The 23,197-nt window shown below is 31.8% G+C and overlaps 1 protein-coding gene across 1 annotated transcript; it reads right to left on the bottom strand.

Annotated features, from left to right (window-relative positions):
• Nucleotides 1–157: 157 nt before the first annotated feature.
• On the bottom strand, nt 158–13,081 carry LOC109187889 (probable leucine-rich repeat receptor-like serine/threonine-protein kinase At3g14840). The gene is made up of 24 exons (XM_019338275.1): nt 12,851–13,081; nt 12,484–12,652; nt 9,709–9,780; nt 9,541–9,609; nt 9,364–9,435; nt 9,157–9,228; nt 8,984–9,055; nt 8,796–8,867; nt 8,633–8,704; nt 8,410–8,481; nt 8,259–8,330; nt 8,038–8,109; nt 5,763–5,819; nt 5,564–5,635; nt 5,449–5,484; nt 5,311–5,345; nt 4,109–4,485; nt 3,735–3,930; nt 3,070–3,213; nt 2,485–2,594; nt 2,188–2,398; nt 1,865–2,102; nt 1,041–1,191; nt 158–740 (listed from the first exon to the last, which is right to left on the bottom strand). The coding sequence occupies exons 1-24, from the start codon at nt 12,954–12,956 to the stop codon at nt 372–374; spliced, it is 2,988 nt and encodes a 995-aa protein (XP_019193820.1). The 5' UTR covers nt 12,957–13,081; the 3' UTR covers nt 158–371.
• Nucleotides 13,082–23,197: the final 10,116 nt, after the last annotated feature.

The raw sequence follows: 23,197 nt of genomic DNA, 5'->3' as shown, positions 1-23,197 counted from the left end.
GGGACTCATCCATCTTTAACCGAAGGTCAAGAGTTCAATCCTTAGTTTTGGATATGGAGCAGCCTTAAATCTCTAAGCCAGCTGTCCCATCCAAAAGACGGGGAAAACCCTGGGTATATCCAAAAAAACATTATATAGAGAATAAGATAAGAAGAAATGCATACACAATACTAGATGAACTTTCAGTTCAAATATGATCAATATTTAGTTTAAACTCTATACAAACTTGCATTTTGTTTATCCTCTGTGGATTTTGATGTTTTACAGTCTCAAACATCATTTATACATCACTATGCTTCATATTACTCTCTGAATATTCGAAAAGGTTTAAGAGTATTGAGATAAATATTGCAGATATAAATGCATCTTCTTCATTCTCTTTTTTCCCAATAAGAACTGTCTGCAACTATGGGGTATAAGTCACTAGTTGATGTTGAAGAAGCAGTCCACGGCACGTCCATTGTTTCACTCCTATCAGGGACATCAATCAATTTATCTTCTTCTTTACTCTTCATTATATTGCCAGGAGTAACATCGGTGCTAAACTCAAACTCTTCGAGACTTGATCTGCTATCGAGCATGCTAACCACTGCTGACATGGTTGGCCTAGATGCCGATACAACATTTGTGCACAGGAAAGCTATGTTTATCGCCACCAAAGCCTCTTCCTTGTTGAAGTCAGTTCCAAGTCTTGGATCAACTAGCCCCATTATATTTCCTTGCTCCTTCAAGGCGTTAGCCTAATTTAGAGAAGTGAAATAGATATGTTAGTCTATCAAGTTTGGGATGCACTAGGTTAAGGGAAATAAGGCAAAACACGAGTCCTATTTCATACAATACAAACTGGAAGTCAAGAACTTCTAAAAAAGGGTCTGAAGCAAAACACGAGTACTATGCATGCTTGTGAGGAAGAACAAGTACAAAACTACAAATAGTGTCCAGATTTACTTTATAACAGAAACCTACAGGGTATAGTTGCTTGGAGTAGTTTTCAATGAATAAAAAAGATAATAGATGAAAGAGAGGTGAATATGATTTACCCAGTCAAGAAGATTAAAGCATTGGTCCTTTGGCTTGATACTTCCAGTACTTCTTCCACTGACAATTTCCAAAACAACAACACCATAGCTGTATACATCGGCCTTATCAGTTAAGTAGCCATGCATTGCATATTCTGGCGCCATATACCCACTGAAAGTAGAGAATATCACACACCATACACGTATCAGTTTCAATAGGATTTGCCAGACAAAATGTTGTGCCAAAAGCAAAATGAACAATATAGAAGAAATAGAAAACTACAGAAGACAAGAAAATTTCATTTTAGACAGCACATATTCCAGAAACCACCAATCCATGATTCTCACCCCAACCCCACGCCACTAACAAAAGGAAACTTTTTCCCGTTTCTCTTTTTTCTTCTCTACCCTATTTCCTACATCCAGCACTGCAATTCTCCTTCATTCTAGCCACCATTCTTTTCTTCTTCTTTTTATTTATTTATTTATTTATTTATTATTATTATTTTTAATTGCATTCCCATCAATCATCATGCAGGTAATCCCTAAATATATGAAATTTCAAACATTCTTTATTGGTAGGAAGACCAATGGATTGAAGTTGAACAATTAAAAAATTTAGCCTTGTCTTTCAATACCAAATTTATTTGATTTGTATGAGAATGGAAAAAAGGACTACGGAGATAGAGAAATACAAAGATGAAATTATCTATTTGTCGATAAATATATTGAGAACTATATTGATACCTAGTTAAAACTTAAAACAGTATTTTATGAAATTAAAATTTAGCTTAAATTTCTAGGACCAAAAATGAAATTTACTGAAAAATAGAATAATAACTCACAATGTCCCAGCAATACGCGTGCTTATGTGTGTATTCTCCTCTTCATCTAGCTTGGCCAAACCAAAGTCTGATATTTTGGGATTAAGATCCTTATCAAGAAGTATATTAGTAGCCTTGATGTCTCTATGTACAATCTTCAATCTAGATTCTTCATGGAGATAAGCTAAACCTTTTGCTATACTAATACAGATTCTATATCTCGTTGTCCAATCCAATTTCAACTGCTGTTCCACTGGGCCTTCAAGATGCCGGCATATTAAATCAGCAAGTTGTATAGATTTAAGCGAAATAAACAACACAAGAAAGCCAACCACTGAGCTTACCAAATAGTGCACGGGCAAGGCTGTTGTTTTCCATGTACTCGTAGACAAGCAATAATTGGTTCCCTTCAATACAACACCCATAAAGCTTTACAAGGTTAGGATGCTGAAGTGCAGATATCATCCCTATTTCATTAATAAATTCACGGTTCCCCTGCTTTGATTTGGAGGAGAGTTGCTTAACTGCAATGTCTGTGCCATCTGATAGACGACCCTTCAATTGTAATTAAATGTAAAAGACGTCAAAAATGTCCTGTTAAGTAAAAGAAAAGAATTACTTCAAAGTAGCTTCCAACCCACCTTGTATACAGGACCAAAACCACCCTCCCCAATCTTATTAGAAGCATCAAAATTCTTTGTGGCAGCTTTAATTTGCCTCAGCGTAAAGGCAACAGCTATACCCTTCAGATCTGCCAAATAAATTTAAACTGATAAGAGAACAAAGTAAATGGAATTCAATGAAAATTGCAAGCAGAACACCTATGACATATACAGACATAGGGACTTGTTCAGAGAGTACATATTTGCACATGTATACAACATACCAGCACACTGAATCTTGTTGCTGCTGCCATGATAGGGGTCATTTGATATCCCATATTTCTTAAGTATGGTTCTCTAGTAGATGCTTTTTGCCTTTAGATAGGAAGCTTGTGCAATTTATTTATTTTTATTTTCTGTTCTTCTCTACATCTTCAGAGATTTTGAAGATGAACTATCTATAGATGTTCTTTAATTCTACATGCCCATATATATTAAAGATGCATTTCAATATGTTGTCAAACTTACGTGTGCACACCGTTGCAGATTGTCCATATAGTATATATTGCCAGTTCAGTTCAAAATAGGGATAAATGGAAAAAAGGTTGAGTTGTAACACACTACCTTGCTCCATTGCATTTTTATTCTGCAGACATCCTTTCCACCAAAGTATGCCCAGAGCAATTAAAATGGTGGAAAGAACAGCAAGCACAATCCCCACAATGGCACCTGCGGATAAGCCTTCAGATGATGATGGGGGCTGAAAATCTAAATAAATAAATGAGGGAAATGGTTAGAATGAATTCCTGAGGTCATGAATTCTCAACTATGTACATAAGTGCAGAAGAAACTCATTGAAGGGTAACTATATATGTTGATAAATCCATTTTTCTTTGATTGGGATTTTTCATTTCAGGGCTTAATTGTATTTTTCATCCAATCAAATTTGGGAAAACAAAGGAGGAAAATATCAACTTGTCTTTCTCTGGAGCTTATCTTTCTGAGGTTATCTACATTTTTAATATACAAGCAAGGTCCATTGCTGGTCATGTTAGCAGAAATGGTTTCATGAGAACTGAAACCACAAACTCACTTTTAGACAAGCTTGAAAAGACTTATGTGGGTTCATTTAAAATTTATAACAAGTTTTTCTGCTGATGAAAATGATAATCCTCACCAAAAAAAAAAAAAAAAAAGAAGAAGTCATCTGAACAGCTAAAAAATTTCAATTAAATCTTGTCTACATAAGAATGAAACTAACTGGGAGCTCATGAAAGATTAAAGCATACCAGAGACCACAGAAATAGCTGAAATAAGAGGGCCATATACTCCCTTGACGGGGATAACCGTTGTTCCTTTTCCAGCCCAATATAAACGGATTTCTAAAGTCGTCTCGTTTACAACTGCAGTGAATGGTTTTATGACTGCCTTGTTAACCCCACCTGCTTCACTTTCTATATTGAAATCCTTTGCCACTAGCTTTCCCTGAAAATTAGAAAAAATTTCAAAGACAATGATTTACTACAACATATACATTGCACTTGAACTTACTTTAAATAGACTTATTCTAATTTGATCATGTATTCTGATAACTGATAATATTTGCTCGCAGTAATTCCTTGTAGCACTTTTTCACAACCTGGCTACTGAAAGGGATGGATACCTGAATGTAAATATCAAAGATGCGCCTCCCAAGGCTACTATATGATCTGATATCTGTAAACACAATCTCTGCAAAGTGAAGGTTTACTGTGTAGTTCCCATTCTCCAAGCAGAATCCATAGTAAGTCAATGACAGGGGGGAATTTCGTGCATCAGTGTAAAGCTGGGAACTGGTGGAAGAAATTCTTGAATTGGTAGACCACTGATATTTGCTACTATAATTACTATTATCGAATAAGTGGCCTGTGCTGCTAAGTGCCCAATTGCTCTGACTACTGACAAATCCTGAAGTCGCAGTTGAGGGATCAGCTTCATATGTTGTACCATTATCACTTTTTACTTCTTGTCCACCACAATTAATATGGATAGCATACCATTCTGGCATAAAACACTTCACAAAAGTCAAGCAAAGAGGAAAGATATAGCCATATAGGAATAAGAATTTGGAAGATTTTCTCCTCCAAATCAAGGAACTATTTCTGTGTTTATGCATTATGTTTGTCATGATGTCATCATTTACATATTTAACTGACATAGTCATGGTATTTCAACTAAGCATGACCTGTTAAATGCTGCATTATCAGTGTTAAAAATAGGAAATTCATTTGGTAGGAATCCTGAAATCTCAAGGCATCATTTCCAATTGGGGAGATAAATCAAATGATCAATAACAATCATGGAAGTAGTTTGCTACCATTATCTGTGTATGATAATTTGTAAAATTAATTCTGAACTTGAGTCATGTTTAAAGAATTGAAATTTTAGAGCGCAAAGCCTAGAAACAGATTCCACAGTAATGATGTAGAAGGTTAAAAAAAAAAAGTCAAATTGTGTTGATTGCTGTATGCCTTTATTAAAAACATAAAAATGTAAAGCATACTTGTCTTCCTTTCAGGGGGTTGTATCTCACACTCTTCCTATAAGGTTTTTGGTATAAAGAGGTCTTATTTACTTTTAATTCACATTCGGAGTGGTTGGGATTGGGAATTGGCCAAACAGTTGGATATTGATCACTAGGAGGTGAAATCAAGCCCTAGAAAGTAGAAAGTAGAAAGTAGAACCATCTTCTCCGAATAAGGCTGCCACATTTTCTTTTCCATAGCTTACAGCACTAAGAAGCCTTGCACATTTTATTTAGAGTCACTGAGTACATAGGTAAAAGATAAGAATATCAGCTTAAACTAAAACTGATAATTGACTTACTCCGTGGGCATTCCTTCAAGCACGAAACAATGCCCCTGAAATAACCAGTGAGATTATACCTTAGATAGAGAACAAACTGATGTAGTGTCTTAGCAGAGTGTGTGAAAAGTATGAGGGCTAACAAATTTTGAGACTTACGATCTATTTCCATTATAAGAGCTCGCAAACATATTTCTGATTGAAGAGAATTCAAAGTTAGCCAAGTTTTTAAACAAAATAATCAGCATTCCTAGCAAAGTGAAGGTAATCTCACATAAGGTTCTGTTGGCAACTTGAGCTTCCTAAACTTTTGGGTGTATTTGTGTAATTGTTATAGGAAAGATCACTGCAGACAAAGTCAAACAGTGAAAATTTTATTTACCACAGTTTCAGCATAAAAATAAAAACACTAGCCACAAATTCAAGTATTCAAGTGGCAAATATTAGCCAAGGAAATAAATACAATAACTCACAGGGTCTTAGTTATCCATTCAGGCACATCTCCAGTGAGCAAGTTCCCAGTCAGATAACTAGCAAAACCAGAATCACGAATTAATATATTATAGTGATAATGGCTTATTTCTTAGGAAACTGTAGTTAGATGTGCATGTCTGAAGAGCCAATGTTAAATATATTTTGGGTATTTTCTTTATCATAAAAATAATATGACTAATGATATTTTATTTATTATATCATTTCAGGCTATTTATTTATGAATTAATTCCACGTAAATATTTCATAATTCTCATTCTTAAGAGTTAAGAATATGAGTGAAAATAAAATAATTGGCTGATATTGCAAAATATTCTTACTAAAATGAATTCTAATGGGAATTTAGAATTCCATAAAGACTTGCACATTTTTCGACTAATCATTTTGGACATGGTGAGTAATACTATTATGACATACAAAGAGCAAATAAGTGAGTGCTTGTTAGTGACTAATGAACAATGAATCACATAGTGATTAGCTTCAGGTTACCAATTCATTGCTAGTTATTGTTGAAATTGAGAGATTGAAAGTCTTGGCGAGCCAATAAAGTAGAAGCAAAATATGTGAGAAATCAAAGAAAAAGATAATACATAAAATATATGATTCTATTAATAATAACAAATTACAATATATTGTCTGTCTATGTCTTGAACAGTAGAAAAGGTCCTACATTTATACAAACATTAGACTAAGCCCAGTCCTACTAGGATTATAATGTCAAAGTGGGTCCAAATAGTCAGGTAGATCTGCCTAAGGTTTTATACTCAGACTTTTAGCTTGGATTATACTAATAATTTCTCTCATGTGACAAAATGACTTCTATTCAACTCTCTTTCTGTGGTAGCTACTAGTTAGTGAATGTATACATAAATAGAGTATTAGTGTATTGTACATATGCTTTTGAAATATGAATATACAAAGTTCTTTCTTAGTAATATCATATCAGAACCATAGGGTTTTATTTGATGTGAATTGTCATTTCAATATTTCATAGGATAAAAAATTCAGCTGGGATTGATATCTACATTGTATGTATGGACTGTAGGTCAATTAGCAGATTTATTTATGAAATGGCTCAATAAAATAAAGGTTGATTGTATTTGTAAGTTGTAACAAGTTTGACATTATCAATACCTATGATCTAACTTGAGGGGGAGAATTGAAGGTAACCCTAGCCCTAGTAGGGTTTAGTGATGGGTCAGGTCTACCTACACCTTTACGTATACATACATAAGGCATTCTAAACGTATTTTCAACACACAGATGCATGAAAGAATCCTTTTTTTGTAACAATGTGGATGATTTAGAGCAACCTCAACAGTCCAAAATTTTACAAGGTTTTTGCAGTGACAAGTAGGAAAGAGAGGGAAGAGAGAAGAGGGGAAAAAATGGAGAAAAAAAATTCTGACAACAAAAACTAAAATGAAAATTAAATAAGAGAATTTACACGCCCAGCTGGCGCATGCAGTGGGAGCTGCAGGTGTGTCTAACGCGCACCTGCACCAGTATCTTCTTCTTCTTTTTTTTTTCAATGGGTCCCACCCAAAAAGCTTGAACTTGCAGGAGAAAAAATGGTGTAAAAACCTTACCCCCACCCCCCACCAGTTAAAAACATCAGCCTAATTTTTTCATCTGAAAAAACTCCCCAAAGAACTTCTCTTGGGGATGCTCTTATAAAGGCACTTATTTCAGCACTTTCAATTGAATAATATGTCCAAGTAGTACTTTCTTGGATAGAGGATGCATAGTCAAGACATGGCATTTGTATCTCTCAGGAAAAGTATTATCTAGATATACTTGAAGAGAGTGGAATGCTTGATTGTAAGCCAATGTCAGTGGAAAAATATTGATATAACACAGACTACATCACTACACATCATGCATCAACCCTCAAGCAAACAGATGTTTCATGTTGAAGAAAATCCTTAGGTGGTTTGTTCAAGTGATCAACCACGCCCTACCACATAAACCACAACTTAATGGTAGAAAAACAATAATGAAAGTTCTATGACCCAAGTAATTATTCAGTAGTGATAGTTGGGTCACCCAAAAGATTAGAATGATGACAGTTAAGAGAAGACTTGCTAGATAATAAGTAGGAACCCCAGAGGTTGATCACGGAAGAGGGAAAAATCACAACTAGAAGTTAAGCATGGAATTATATATTGAGGCTAAAAAGAGCAGGCGACTAACAATGAAAGTTTAATTGCTCAAATAAGAGTCTATGAACAATAAATTTTTTATGTAAAGTCATACATGAATTTTATATCTTTTGAGCTTCCAATGGTGCGAGGTACTTGTCCACTTAGCTTGTTAAAACTCAGGTCTCTGCAAGAAGAATAAAATGTCCAATAGAAAAAAAAAAAAAAGGATCTTAACTAGGGCAAAAAGTTATATGCTAGTAGAGAAAGATGAGTCGTTGGGAAGAATTTATTTACAAATAACAGAATGTGAAGAAAATATCTTAAATTACGTACAAGTCATTTAACTTTGTCAATGACCCAAAATAATCTGGTAACTGGTCAACAATATTGCAACTCCTTAGTATCCTGCATGTCTCAATACAGACAGAATGAGGCCATTACTATGTTTTCTTAAGAGACTAGCAAAGCAGTGGTTAGAACTCACAGTGTTTTGAGCTTTGTGGCATTACGAAGGTTTGGAAATTTTGAATCCATACCATTCAAATCAGTAATTCTCCTGTGCAATTTATACCATATACGGAAAATAGCATCAAACAATCCTGTATATTTTGTATTGCATGATAAATAAAACAATAATGATAAATACTAGAATATAGACCTCTAGCCAATTAATTCAAGTTGATGAGTAGATTGAAGAGATAACTCACAAGTCAGTCAATTTTGTCAAGGAAGAAATCCCAGTAGGGATTGGCCCACTCAATCCACTACCCTGAATAACTCTGCCATTATCAGAGAGAAAACATGACTTTGACCACAAAAACAATGAAGGAACCAAGAAAACTGTATAGCCAAAGATCTATTAGGTCTCACAATTTCTCCATATCAGTCCATTTCCCTATGAAATCTGGTATACTTCCGTTGAAGTAGTTATCACCAATGCGACTGCATTATGAATATGATAAATGATGCCATTATCGACAATTTAAAAATAAAAATAAAAAAAAATTAATAGACACTGAAAGCTGAAACTAGTAGAGAAGGAGCAAAATTGAACTCACAAGTCCTTCAAAGCTGTCAGCTTTGCTAGTTCCTTGGGTAACTCTCCACTAAGATTGTTCGATAGTAGATGTCTTAGGCAATCAACAAACAAAGAGTCATTCAGCCTATTTATCCTTTCTATAAAAAAAAAAAAAGAAATTGACTACAATGGAGAAAAAGTTCCAGATCTTACAGTTTGTTAATGAGAGTCAGATTCCCTAGCTCCGGAGGAACAGTTCCAGATAGCTGATTGCACTCGAGTGTCCTGTGAAAACAATATAAACAAAATTATTAGCAACAAATACATAAAAAAAAAGAGATTAGTAAATTTCATAAACATGTTTTACGGATTTACAGAAAAATAACAATGAAATGGGTAACAACTAATAAGGAAATGTACATATTGACAAGAGTGCTGATGTTGCCAAGCTCTTTGGGTATCTGACCCGTAATGCGATTCCCTAGGAGGGAGCTGCAGTAACACCATTTTAAAAATCAATCAACAATTCATCCAGTCTCCAGGGAAAGGGGAACATCTTTGATCTTTCACTATAATGCGGAGGAAGTAAAAACATACATATTCACAAGTTTCATGGAACCCCATTCAGGAGGGATTGTGCCGCCAAGGTAGTTGCGACTCAGATCGCTGCAGGAAGCATTAACAATTTACGTTAAGAATGAATGCTTAGCTGAAGCAATTAATCATGGAGTCTAGCGATTAGCGATTAGCGATATGCATGCTTACATATCTTGAAGGAAAGGGAGTTTAACCAACTCTGCTGGAAGTGTTCCACCTAGATCCTGCTGTTTCAGAGCTCTGCAATTATTAATAGTAAACACGATTAAAATAAATTGGGATGCGGTAATAAAAGACTTAATTCCATTAGAGATTCTTTGTTTTTAGTGGCAGTTTCAAATTTAATCTTAAATTATTGTTTTTGTCATTTTATATTCTAGACTATTATTTTTTAGACAATTTTAATCGTTCCTATGACTTTTTATATTTTTAATACGGGCATTTTTGTTCGTTCATATTTTTCTTTTGTTATTTTTCTAATTTCAATCGATTTAATTGGTTTAATACATTACTAAAAATCAGTTGAAAGATATGGTTACTACAAATAAGAAGTTGCATAAAGTTCTAAATCAATTAAATCAGTTGAAATCAGAGAAATAACAAAATAATAATATGAAAGACAAAAATGCCCTTAGTAAAAATAGAAAAAGTCATAAGAATGACTAAAAGTGTCCAAAAAATGATAGTCTGAGATGTAAAATGACAAAAATTTGAAACAATTTAGAATTGTAGCTAACGACAAGGGACCTTTAGTGAAATTAATTCGTAATAAAATTTTAATCTAAGTGATCTGAGGGTGTGTTTGGTTGACTGATTTAGCTATTAGGAATGAGTATCAAAATCATTGTTATTGTTTGGTTGACAGGTTTTTAGAACACTATTATGATTTTGATTATCCCTTAACTGAAAAACACATTCCCTAATAAAATAAGAGTTTCATCACATTATTCTTCATCATACACAATCAAACAACAATATTGATAATAATTCTCATCCCATCTTACTGCCAAACATCCAAAATACTTTCACCCATTACCATTACCAAATATTTGATACTCATTCCGATTTTGATTCGCATGTGCGAACCAAACACACTTTCATTTATATTGTTTTGAATACTGATCAGGTAAATCAATCATTATTGTGTGGACCATACTGTCAAATAATATATATTTAATACATAAATAATGTACTTTTAATATATTAAAAATATACATTATGTTCAGAAAAATTATATTATTTGAGTACTAAAAATAAATTACTTTATATAATATACATTCAGTACATAAGTAATATATTTTTAGTATATTAAATACTCTTTAATATGGTGCACACAATAATTTACCGTATAACTAAATGTAATTGAGATTTGAGAATATATCAAAAAATTGCTACAACATCAAATTTAAAATATGAAATATCCAAAAAGAAATTAAAAACAATAAAATCTAAACTGGCCCAGAATTGTGTCCAAGTCCAATTACCCAAACAGAAATCAGAAATGTACTACTTGGCCCAAAACCAAAGACCAAAAGTACGTGACAATGTGACGGCGATAGAAAAGAAAATATTATGTTTACTTTATTTTTTACTTTTAATATTTATTTTATTTTTAAATTTTTGATGTAAGTATTTTTTTGATGACCTACACGATAAAAATAGTCTATCATTATTTTTTACATTTTGAAGTAAAAGTGAGAGGGTAAAATTTCATAATAAAACTCAGTGATAAAAATGGTACGAGCGTAGCTCACATATTTATTTCTAAAAGGAAAATGATATAGGGAGAGTAACACCAATGCAATGTGTTGTAATGTTATTGTTAGAAGAAAAAAAAAAAAAAACAAAACAAAACAAAAATTGTGAATCACTATTGTTTCTAGATGAATAAAAAAAAGGTCACATGAACTAAGAGTAAAAAATATAGTAGAAATTGTGATAATGTGCAATATTATTATGGGAAAAGGGTCAAATAAGCCCTCGAACTTTAGCTTAAAAGTCAATTAGACCCCTAAACTTTTTAAAGGTGCAATTACACCCATCAACAATTCATTTAGGTGCAATGAAGCCCAAAAACAAGTTAATGACCCGCTATTACAGGTCATTAGGGTTCAGGCCCCCTTCCAGCGAATTTTCTGGCAAAAAAATGGTGACCAGCAACCGACCCAGATTTGCCGAAAATTTCGCCTGTCACTTCTTTTGCCGAAAATTTTGCCAGTCACTTTTTTTTTTTTTTTGCCGAAAAATTCGCCAAAAGGTGGCCTGAAGCCTAATGACCTGTAATAGCAGGTCATTAATTTGTTTTTGGGCTTCATTGCACCTAAACGAATTGTTGATGGGTGTAATTGCACCTTTAAAAAGTTTAGGGATCTAATTGACTTTTAAGCTAAAGTTCGAGAGCCTATTTGACCCTTTTCCCTATTATTATTTGTAAAAACGGACAGCTTCAAGTAAAAATAAGTTTAAGGATGTTTGTCAGGAAGTTAGTTCTTGAATGGTGGATTGTGGACAAATACAAATAAAAGAATGTTTTGTAGTATTGAAGCTTCTTTTCCATATAGTATACCGAGAATGAAAACGTGGGAAAAAGTCAAAATTTAAAAATAAAAATGAAAAAATCTATGCTTCTAAATATTAATTTTGACTTTAAATTATACATCTGTTATAATCTTTCCCGTCAAGAATGAAAGTCAAGATGACATAGAAAGATATAACACAGTGTAAAATTTAATATTAAATTAACGACTACAATGACCTTGATCGAATACGTACTAAAGTAACAATTTTTTGAGATAATTAAAAATCACATTTAATTTAAAGCAATAAGTAAGAGATTGAATCTATAAATCATTGATAGGATATAAACAATTGTCTTTTTTTTTTTTCCTACCTCTTTAAAAAAAAAAAAAAAGAATAAATAAAGAAGTGATGAAAATACTTTACATGCTAATGACATGGCAGGTAGTATTATCTGAGCAATCGCAGGTAACTGCAATCATTTTTTCTTTGGTGGGATTTGGACTAACCCAACTCGGATCCCCGCTGCATGGATCCACGTTGAAATCCCAGTCCGTTTTCCCCAAAGTTTTGCCAATCTGCCTCAAAGCAGCCACTGCCCAAGTGCCCAACACCGATAGATCAAACAAAAGAAACAAACAGAAATACAATTAAGAACAAATTTTGCATTTCATCACATAACTATATTGTTATTTTGACGTTTAAAAATGAGATCGACCAAATAAAGTAAACTAAATCATGTTGTTATGCGTTTTTTATTTCATGCTTGTATGTATAGATTTTCCGGGGATACCTTCATCAGTAGCCAAGAGAGGGCCGCCGGGGGCGGTGGAGGCGGACGCTGCGAATATAGCAGAGAACCACAGGAAGAAGACGAAGAAGTTTGAGACAGACATCATGTCCTCCCAGAAATAATGCGAACTTGATGAGATGGAAATTAAAAATGATCTGATCTCCGAGTTTCTATTTAATTTCTTTCTTCATTTCCTCTCTCTTATCATTTATTAATCAGCTGGTGCAACTGTGCAAGTTGTACAACAAACAATACAAGCATTTAGTGTTGGGAATTTTTCACAATTATTATTTAATAATAATAATTTCTGAAAAGATAAAACTAGTATTAAGTTACAAACTGAAATTCAATGCTTGCAAATTAAAACACATTTTTTCTTCACTTCTTGTCAAGGATATGTGCAGGAGAAACTATACAATTCAAACTTCTTAAAAATTTACAATTTGTATAAATATTACTGTAAAGTACAATGTAAATGCACACTCCTATTTTTCAATGCAGGACAAAAGCTTCTTACAAGTATTTCCAACTCTATTTTTTTAACTCAAATGGTCATAATCAATTTCTTTCATTCACTCATTAGTCATTATATATCAACTTAATCTCACTAACAAGAACGTAAATCTATTTTGGTCTAGTCCCATCTTCTAGTGACTAGCAGATGTGAATCTAAATTAATTTAAAATTAAAAAAAAAAAAAAAACATTTACACCAATACGGATAAGAAAGCAGGTTTGGATGTTAACAGGAAAGGGCGTGGACTTAGCTTTGGTTAGTAAACGTTAAGACTTGTTGACTAGCTTTCTGGTAGGGTGGCCGCGTGGGGTTTAAGTTTTGTGGAAAAGAGGAGCATGATGGCTATAAACATAATTGTATATGAGAATGTACATAAATATTTAACTGTTAAAAAAATTGCGTGTTAAAATATATATAATTGTTTAAAAATGTACATAATTGTATAACATAATATATATAATTATATAACATAATATACATACACCCTGTCGCGTCGACTTCACACACAACTTATCAAAATGACATTGTTTTAAGAGGCACAGAACACACATTGCTATGTGCACCGTGGTGAAGGGGGTAACGATTGGCTTTCTGGTAGGGTGGCCGTGTGGGGTTTGAGTTTTGTGGAAAAGGCGAGCATGATGGCTAGTCTGCGGTTACCGTTCTTCCTCTTTATACTTGTTGGCCTACATCGACAGCAACGCCGCCCCAACCCCCTTTAATTCTCCGGTATATCAATAAAAATCTTAAATCCTTTTTATTTTGCATTTTAGTTATTCTGGGTTACGTTGATATTTGTATACATTATTGTACTATGTATAGTTGGCAAATTTGACTTAATAATGGTAGTATAGGACAAGTAAAGAAACATTATTATTAATTCTCATTTATACACGATGGAAAGATTTTAAAAAAATGAAGGGAAAAAACTGGCTGGTTAGATTTGAGAATTTGAGTAAGTAATATAATGTGGTTTAGACTTTCATAATCTTAATATAAATGTTAAGATGACATTTGGTTGGGACATTTGCACCCTGCCATGATAGGTTTATTATTATGTTTGTTTGTCTACTTTTGTTATTCTATTCTTGGATTCAAATTCTTTAGAAATTACAAAATTCATTATACTTTTACTCATCTATTTTTGAACAATGGAATCAAAATAAGAGAGAAACAAATGACAAAATAAAAAGGTCATTTTCTATACAATTAAATATGAAATTTTAAGCTATGCACATTGTGCTTAGATGACATGTAGTGATCTCTCTTATGTGGGAGGTCATGAGATAGAGCCTCAGTGGAGGCGTTGTTGACTCTTTATGCTTCATTAGGTTGAGAAAGTATGTTTGAACAGATACAACGATGTAATAGAGTCAGTATAGAAAGTGTATGAAATTGCATATTGAACATAGAGTAGAGAAAGAAGGTGGCAGAAAATGTGCTCCCAGCAGCCTTCTTAGTCATTGCTATTATTGAATAATCTAGAGAGAGGAAGTCCAGCCCAAAAAAGCCCCTTAAGTCTAGTAGAGTAGAAGTGATTTTTTTTTTTTTTTGAAAATCAAAGACTACTGCATCAAAGACTAGTAGAGTAGAAGTGAATTGAAGGAGGAGCCCCTTACAATTAAGGGATAATGCCATTTATATAGGTATTTGACCCATTGAATTTAACTCGAGCCGTTTGATCCCGATCTAACTACAAAACGATAACACAGACGTATAGAGAGGTTTAAAATCAGAAAATATTTTCTATCATCATTAATTTGGTTATCGACTATCAAAGTTGTTCAATTTAATCTCTAACTATACAATTTTTACTTAAAATAGTCTCTCGACTATTAGGATTTTACCACTTCGATCATCGACTACCAAATTTTCTCAATTTAATCCCTAACTATGCAATTTTTATCTTAAATTGTCTCTTGACTATTAGGATTTCACCACTTTGGTCATCAACTCTACGAAAATTAAAGGTCCTCAAATCCACACTAAACTAACTTACATTTTAGGTTAACATTTGATAGTTGGGGACTAAATTGAACAACTTTGGTAATCGATGACCAAAATGGTGAAATTCTAATAGTCGAGTGATAATTTTAGGTAAAAATTACATAATTAGGGATTAAATTGAGTAACTTTAGTTGTCGATGACCAAATTGGTTAAATCCTAATAGTAGAGGGACAATTTTAAATAAAAATTACATAGTTAGAAACTAAATTGAACAACATTGGTAGTCGAGAACTAAATTGATGAAATTCTAATAGTCAAGGAACCAAATTGAGTATTAACTCATTAATCACTTATAAGTTGAAACAAATTAAACACTGTATATTTATTTAGAGAAAACACTCTATCTTTTTGATGAAAAATTCACACTTTTACACACATCTAATTGATGACACACTTTTCAATACACACACACACACACACACACACACACACACACATATATATATATATATATATATATATATATATATATATATATATATATATATATATATATATATATATATATATATATATACTAAATGATCTAATTACATTTTTGTTACAAGTAGATATATCTATTTGACAATTATTCATTTGTGATTAACTTACATACTATTTTGAATTTTTTTTTTTAAATAAGTGTACTTTCAAATAATAAATTTATCTCTCAATGATTTTGTGATTTAATGACATAAAGTGATTTTTCCAAATAAAAGTTTGTAAGTTCGAGTTCTATTAAGGGTGATATCGACTCTTTGTGTTTCAATAGGTTGAAAAGTATATATAAATAAATACTATATACATGTACTCCATATTTCTATTCTTTAATTTTTAAAAGTTGGAAGTGATATCTCCAACAAAGAAAAAGTTGGGAGTGGTATTTTTCAAAAGAAAAAAAAATGAATAACATGAAACGCCACATCAATAAGTGTACGTTTCGATCTGCGGACGTAGGCTGCTTACTGCTTAGTGCCAACTTTTTCATTTTATTTGCTGGTAGTCTCGTACCACTTTAAAGTAGCTAGTCGATGATATTTTTTTTGGGTACCACTTTGACGTAGTTAGTGTCGATGATTTTTTTTTTTTTGGGTACCACTTTGACGTAGTCAGTCGATGATATCTTTTTGAGTTAATACTCAATTTGGTCGTTTGATTATTAAAATTTCATCAATTTAGTTATCGACCGATTAAAGTTGCTCAATTTAATTCTTAACTATCAATTTTTACTTAAAATGATCCCTTAACTATTAGGATTTAATCACTTTGGTCCTTGACTACTAAAATTGCTCAATTTAGTTCTTAATTATGTAATTTTACCTAAAATAATTGTCCCTCGACTATTAAAATTTCACCATTTTGGATCTCGACTGCCAAAGTTGTTCAATTTAGTCCCCAACTATCAAATGTTAACCTAAAATGTAAGTTAGTTTAGTGTGGATTTGAGGACCTTTTCGGAGAGTCGATGACTAAAGTGGTAAAATTCTAATAGTCGATGGATCATTTTAGGTAACAGTACATAGTTAGGGACTAAATTGAGCAAATTAATGCACTGTTGGAAAACATTCAAAGCTAATTAATGCATTGTTGGAGATCAACACTAATTCTACTTCTATTGCTATGAGGTCAGGTTCCTCGTATTTAAGTTTATTCAGTTAAATGTTAGACTATAGATATATTATATATCTACATAAACACAAGAAATTACCGAGGAAGTAAAATAGTAAATAATGAGTACATAATTGCTTATACAAGTGTATGCATGCATAATCGCCGGAGAGGTTATCGGGAAGGCACGCAGAACCAAGCTTCGTCATCGACGGCGTCGGGGACGGAGAAATCTACCCATTGAGGAGAATTCAAGTGTTCAAAGAGATCATCTTTTACAAACATTTCCTTCTTCTGTAGTTCTTCCTTCCTTCTTCGTTCAGAACCAATTTCATCTTTTTGGTTAATTTTGAAAAAATAATTTTACCCACATAATTTTTGTAATTCTAAATGGATTAAAAAATTTAACAATTTGTTGCCGACAATTTGACTGAATGAACTAAAATTGATTAAAATTAAATAGTTATGAATAAAAATTGATAATTTTAAAACTCGTGGACCTAAAATTAAAAATATCATAATAGTCATATGATTAAAACTTAAAAGTGATTTTTTTTTTTTAAAAAAAAAACTAAATTAGAAGAAATGAAAATAGCAAGTGAAAAAAACCAAATAAAGGCCAAATCAGGAACCCTATTGGCTATTGCATATATTTCTTAATTATTCTATCATATATTTGGGTTTATGTGGATTTATTATTATTATTATTATTTTTTTTTTTGAGAGCAGGATTTATTATTTGCTAATTTATACTAGAGCAAATTACACTTTTGGTCCTGTGACTATAGGTGGTGTGTTAATTTGTGTACGTGACTTTTAAAACTAACAATTTAGTCCTTTAACTATCATTTTGTTAGCAGATTTGGTCCTCCCGGCCAAATTGCCGGTGGAATTTGGCGGGAAAGACGTTCAACTTTTTAAATCAAATATTGGTGGGGGTAATTCGGTTCAATAATTAAAAAGACCGAATTACCCCCACCAATATTTGATTTAAAAAGTCGAACGTCTTTCCGGCCAAATTCCAGCGGCAATTTGGCCGGGAGGACCAAATCTGCTAAAAAAATAATAGTTAAAGGACTAAATTGTTAGTTTTAAAAGTCACGTACCCAAATTAACACACCCTCTATAGTCACAGAACCAAAAGTGTAATTTGTTCTTTATACTATTTAAACATTTTGTGTAAATAACATTTAACTGAAAGAATTATGATTGCATTGGTGGAGGTCAGCTAAATTTATAGATCCTGAAGTATTTTGAGACGTTGATCCATAATGAATGAGATGCAAAGCAATAATTCATATTGATTTTTGTGAAGCTTTTTTTTATCATAACATATATAATGGAAGCAAGAAAAATAAATATAAACTAAATTCAACTAACGAAGAGAGATATTAAAGATGCAACATATGTAAAAGACAATATAATGATCGGTCTAATGCATATTTTGAGCCAAATTAAGATAAAAATATAGTTTTATTTTATCATAGCGAACGGAGGAATTGTAAAATCCTTGGTGCCACTCTCATGATTTGTCCAAATGTACTAATATTTAGAATGTAATCAATTCATCATACACACATGCTAGTTAATCTTATAAGTTGTAAAGTATTATATTTAAGGCAATCCAAGCACTAATCTCTAAATTCCTACAATGTATAGAAACCTAAGGCTAGTCAAGAAGTTTCCCGATAATTTTTCCCCATAGTGAAAAAGTGTGTGTGTGGCAATAGTGTTCTATTAATTATGACATATTTTCACCGAAACACAACATAGCAAATATGCATATGATTTAGCCAAAAATCACACACATCAATAATATATCTTGCACACAAGAATTTATAGGAACTAATTAAACTAACAAATCATAATATATTAAGACCTTATAGTTGAGCCATGTTGTTGGCCTAGACTTATATCTTGGCTCTAAACTCTTATCCCACAATTTATTACAGAGTACTATTTAATTATAGATCAAAAGACACATGTGATGACTCAATGTTCTATTATTTAATTCTTGTACATGTTACCTTAAATACCCCTATTATTTAGTTTATGGTGAACCTAGTCCAATAAAACCATTAATTTTATATACTCTGTAATTTATAATACCATTTTATTGTAATTCTAGATAAGTGGATAAATTTTCAATTTTTATTGTTTTAAAAAATATTAGGTTTTAAATGACCTTGTGGTCTAGTGGTACGAAGCGGCTCTTCCAAATGGGAGGTCATGTGTCAGATTGGGACAAAGTCATTAATATGTCATATTTATACGACACAAAAATAAATGCAAAACATGTACACAATGCGAAGTCTATCAACCCACTCGATATCATCTAGTGTCATTTGATTTATTTTTTTTTTATTTTTTTTACATTGTAATAGAGTGAATAGTACTAAAAAAATTCTTCGAAGTTTTAAAAAAAATGAAAATTCTTTCAATTTCAATATAAAAAAATTGCACATGTAATGAAGAAGTGTTGTGATACAAACCGGTGCTGCCCCACAAACTTAAAAGCAACAAAAGCAAACAAAAATAAATACAAACAAACAAAAACAACACAAATGGTGTTACAGAAACAAGATCACCTTATATATTTAAACAAGAGACACAAGGAGAACGACTAACGAGCTGAGCACCATAAGTAGCAGTAGTTCCACTATAACATAAACCCGCCGATACCGCCAGCACCGCCATCATATCACCACCACAAACACCATTACCACCGTTATCATCATCACCATAAGTAGCAGTTCTAGTCTTATTAGGTTATTACAATTACACAAGTTTTTACCTAATTTTAATGGGTTTAATTTTCTATGAAAGAAACAATACTTCTACATAAGCTTAGCTCACTGGTTTAGCAGAGAGTATTTGGAAGAAGAGGCTAATGTCTGAATCTCAGCAGCGACAATGTTAATATTATGTCTAAAATAGACAAATTCCTTATGTACACATGCATTTAATCTTGTCTACTGAGTTATTGAGTCATTGTGATTTACATAATCTCAAATGTTCTATACCGTCATTAGGAGAATGCCGATATAAACAGAGTTTTGATATTTATACTTTTCTTGCCCCAAATTGACATGTATACATTTCGGACCAGGCAAATGCCTACATTTATTTTCCAGGCTGGGATAATGTCATGCTTAGCCGAAATTGGATTAAGTATTTTTGGGATATTAGGTCATTATATGTATCAATTAATTATCTTGAGGGAATAATTTAATTTCTTTCTCTAGTTTAATATGTTATGACTCACTTTTTTTTGTTTTTTAGGTTTTTATTAAAAAGAATTAATGTGACAATTTATTATTAGTTACGTGTTAGTACTTGATCCTATCTGTTTTAATGTTTAGCAAATAAAGAATTCAACCTAAAAAGAAAATGACAATAATAAATCAAATTTCTCAAACTATCTTCTTGGCAAATGGCAACTGATACCTGTACGTGGTTCTCTTTCACTCATGCTCTTTAACCTCTTTTCACCAATGGCTTACTATTTAAGAACTCCATCAAGATACGTGGTCGTCTAAGGGTTCACCGCTAAAAGGAGCCTGATCAACGGTGTAAATTTTTTGAAGTTTTTTTTTTTTTTTTTTTGTTTGTTGGGTCTATGAAAGAAATTGAAGAGAGAAGATGAAAAATGGATGAAAACAAAGAAAAGAAAAAAAAATAATTCTGACAAATAAAATTATTTAATGTGTCTAGCTAGCACATGCAATGCAATTTTTATTTTTATCATTAAAAACCTTACGCCACAACCCCCCCCCCCCCGCCCCCCCCCCCCCCCCCAAAAAAAAAAAATAAATAAATAAAATTACATGCTAGGTTTTTAGTATGAAAAACCCCACAAATGGGATGCTTTAAGTACAATACAATAAATGTAGGAAAATTTTTTACTTGACTTAATTTTAAAATTTAATAGTTTTTTCTTTTAAAAATATATGTGTTACGTTTTGTTAGATTTTTACTCTAGATCTTATATGAAAAGAGTTGAACAGAATACTGAAAAAAAAAAAAAAAATCTGCTGAATGTGTTGCAACTTGCAACACCACTTGTTCCAAAAATCTTAATGGCCTGAAAGTAGAAATTAATCGCAGACCATTAACATTTAACATATTAGGTAAATATTGTTTAAAAAAAAAACATATTAGGTAAATATAATGCTATATGATAGATTAGACAGCAGTTAACAAAGATGTTTTAACATGATTATTAGTTTAATTACTGTTATATATTCTGATTATAATTATAGATTTCGATTGAATTATGCACTAATTAATATTATTTGGCTAAATTTTGTGAATTTGGATCGAAATGTTAGGGCAAAAAGTATTTAAAAAAAAAAAAAGGAAGAAATTATTATGACACTGTATTTAGCTTTATGATTTCTACTCCATCTCTAAAATATTATGTAACACTATTTTGTAATCCTACTTTTACCACTCAGGTCGTCTCCAACTACATCCCAAATGTCCACCGGGTACCTCTAAGAACATGCTTTATAGGTCTTATTTTTATAGTAATAACATGAATATATGAGGTAATGATATGAAACCAACAAATTCATCATTTGATAAAGAATTGAAACTTAGATAAATAGGTGTACATATTAGATGGCTTTGATTTTGAACTTTGAATCCTTCTTAGCTTGAATTACATTTTCTTTTTGATGACGAGCGAACTCTATAGCTACTACTTAAAATTATGCACTTAATAAATTACGCTCTTATATAATACGGAGTAGCTCGCAAATCATATACGAGATTTAAACTACACCAGTTAGACTTTGTGTGATGGACTTAATTGAAAGAGTGTTGACAAGAAGTAAACTCGTGACTTTTTGGTATAAGAATCATGTTTTACTCACTTGATCACACTTGTCGGAGCTTGATATACAAATTGTTTTAGGACCCCTAAAGGGAATCCAATTGTTGTTAGTGTTGATGTGGTAAGAATTATTTAGCCTAAAATTTTGTAATTATTTTAGTTGCTTATCCACTCTTGTGTGTGTGTGTGTGATATATATAATGTCTAAAATAAAAAAAAAATTGCTTTTCTTTTTCACATTGATTTGTAATTTAGCCAAAATAAGAAAATGAAGACAAAATAATAAACAAAATCCCTCATTTCTTGACAACTAGTATTCTTTCTACACAACAACCCCTCCTAAAATAATCTCCTATCAACGCCTACCTACAAGAACACCGTCAGTGATCACGACAATACAATAAATGTCGAGAAAATTTTAAATTAATTTAATATAAAAAAATATTTTTCTTTGAACTTTCACATAAATTTTGTGTGTAATTATTTTTATAATTTTATATACATAATATTATTTTCTTTTTTATGTTGGGCCATTCATCACTTATACCAAGCCACTTTGCATTATCACGACAACTTTACTCAATTTTTTATTGTTTAATTTTTTTTTTTCTTTTACATTATGGATGTGCATTGATCAATTTTGGTCTATTTAATTAATTTAGTAATAAAATGTGATGAGTACGTAATACTAAATGCAGTCTTCCTTTTTACTATATTTTACTTTGTGTCGATATAATATGTTACAAATGATTAAAAAAAGTAAACAATAATTTTTTTTTCCCAAATAAAATCGTAGTGAAATTTTACTTTATTGGAATACTTTCAAATGTGTGAATGGACAAATGATGTTAAATGTCCAACGGTTAGAACGCAAAGCCAACCCACGACGGAAGTTTGATTTCATATTGGCCAGAAAGGCAATGATGGTGTTTGGTAAATAGCTGTTAGCTGATTGAGTTAGTGAGTTTGATTAGTTTATCATTAGCTGATTGTAAAAAGAAGTTTGGTAGATTATATATTAACTTATAGCTGATTACATGTAAAATAACTTTCTCAAAAAACTGCTTTACTTTTTTGAATTTTAGCGTTTTGGAGCAATAAGACGTTACGAAATGTTAATTAATCACTCATATTGATGGTTTAACCAAGTCAAATAACTAATAATTGTCAAACAAGTTAAAATTGACGAATAAACTAACTATGTTACCAAACAGAGTCAATATTCCTTTTTATTGAATATTGATATCAAAATGTATACTTATTATTATTGATAAATTAATTTGTTTAGAAAACATAAATTAATTGATTTTATTATAAATTAATTAGTCAAATTAAATAGTAGTAGGTGGAATTCTAAAACCGTGTGAAAATTGGCCTTTATTACTTCACGCAGACAAAT

The sequence above is a fragment of the Ipomoea nil genome, unplaced genomic scaffold (genome assembly GCF_001879475.1).
Source record: "Ipomoea nil cultivar Tokyo-kokei standard unplaced genomic scaffold, Asagao_1.1 scaffold1421, whole genome shotgun sequence".
In the NCBI taxonomy this organism is placed as follows: Eukaryota; Viridiplantae; Streptophyta; class Magnoliopsida; order Solanales; family Convolvulaceae; genus Ipomoea; species Ipomoea nil.
This window is presented reverse-complemented; position numbering and strand designations above follow the sequence as displayed.

Bases quoted from the DNA above. Each gene is read 5' to 3' on its own strand.
- LOC109187889 (XM_019338275.1), bottom strand. From the start codon at position 12,956: ATGATGTCTGTCTCAAACTTCTTCGTCTTCTTCCTGTGGTTCTCTGCT. The intron at 9,436-9,540 runs GTATGTTTTTAC...GTGTTACTGCAG, and splicing joins TCCATGAAACTTGTGAATAT to CTCCCTCCTAGGGAATCGCA. The intron at 5,820-8,037 runs GTATGACTTTAC...TGGTTTTGCTAG, and splicing joins TCAAAAGATATAAAATTCAT to TTATCTGACTGGGAACTTGC.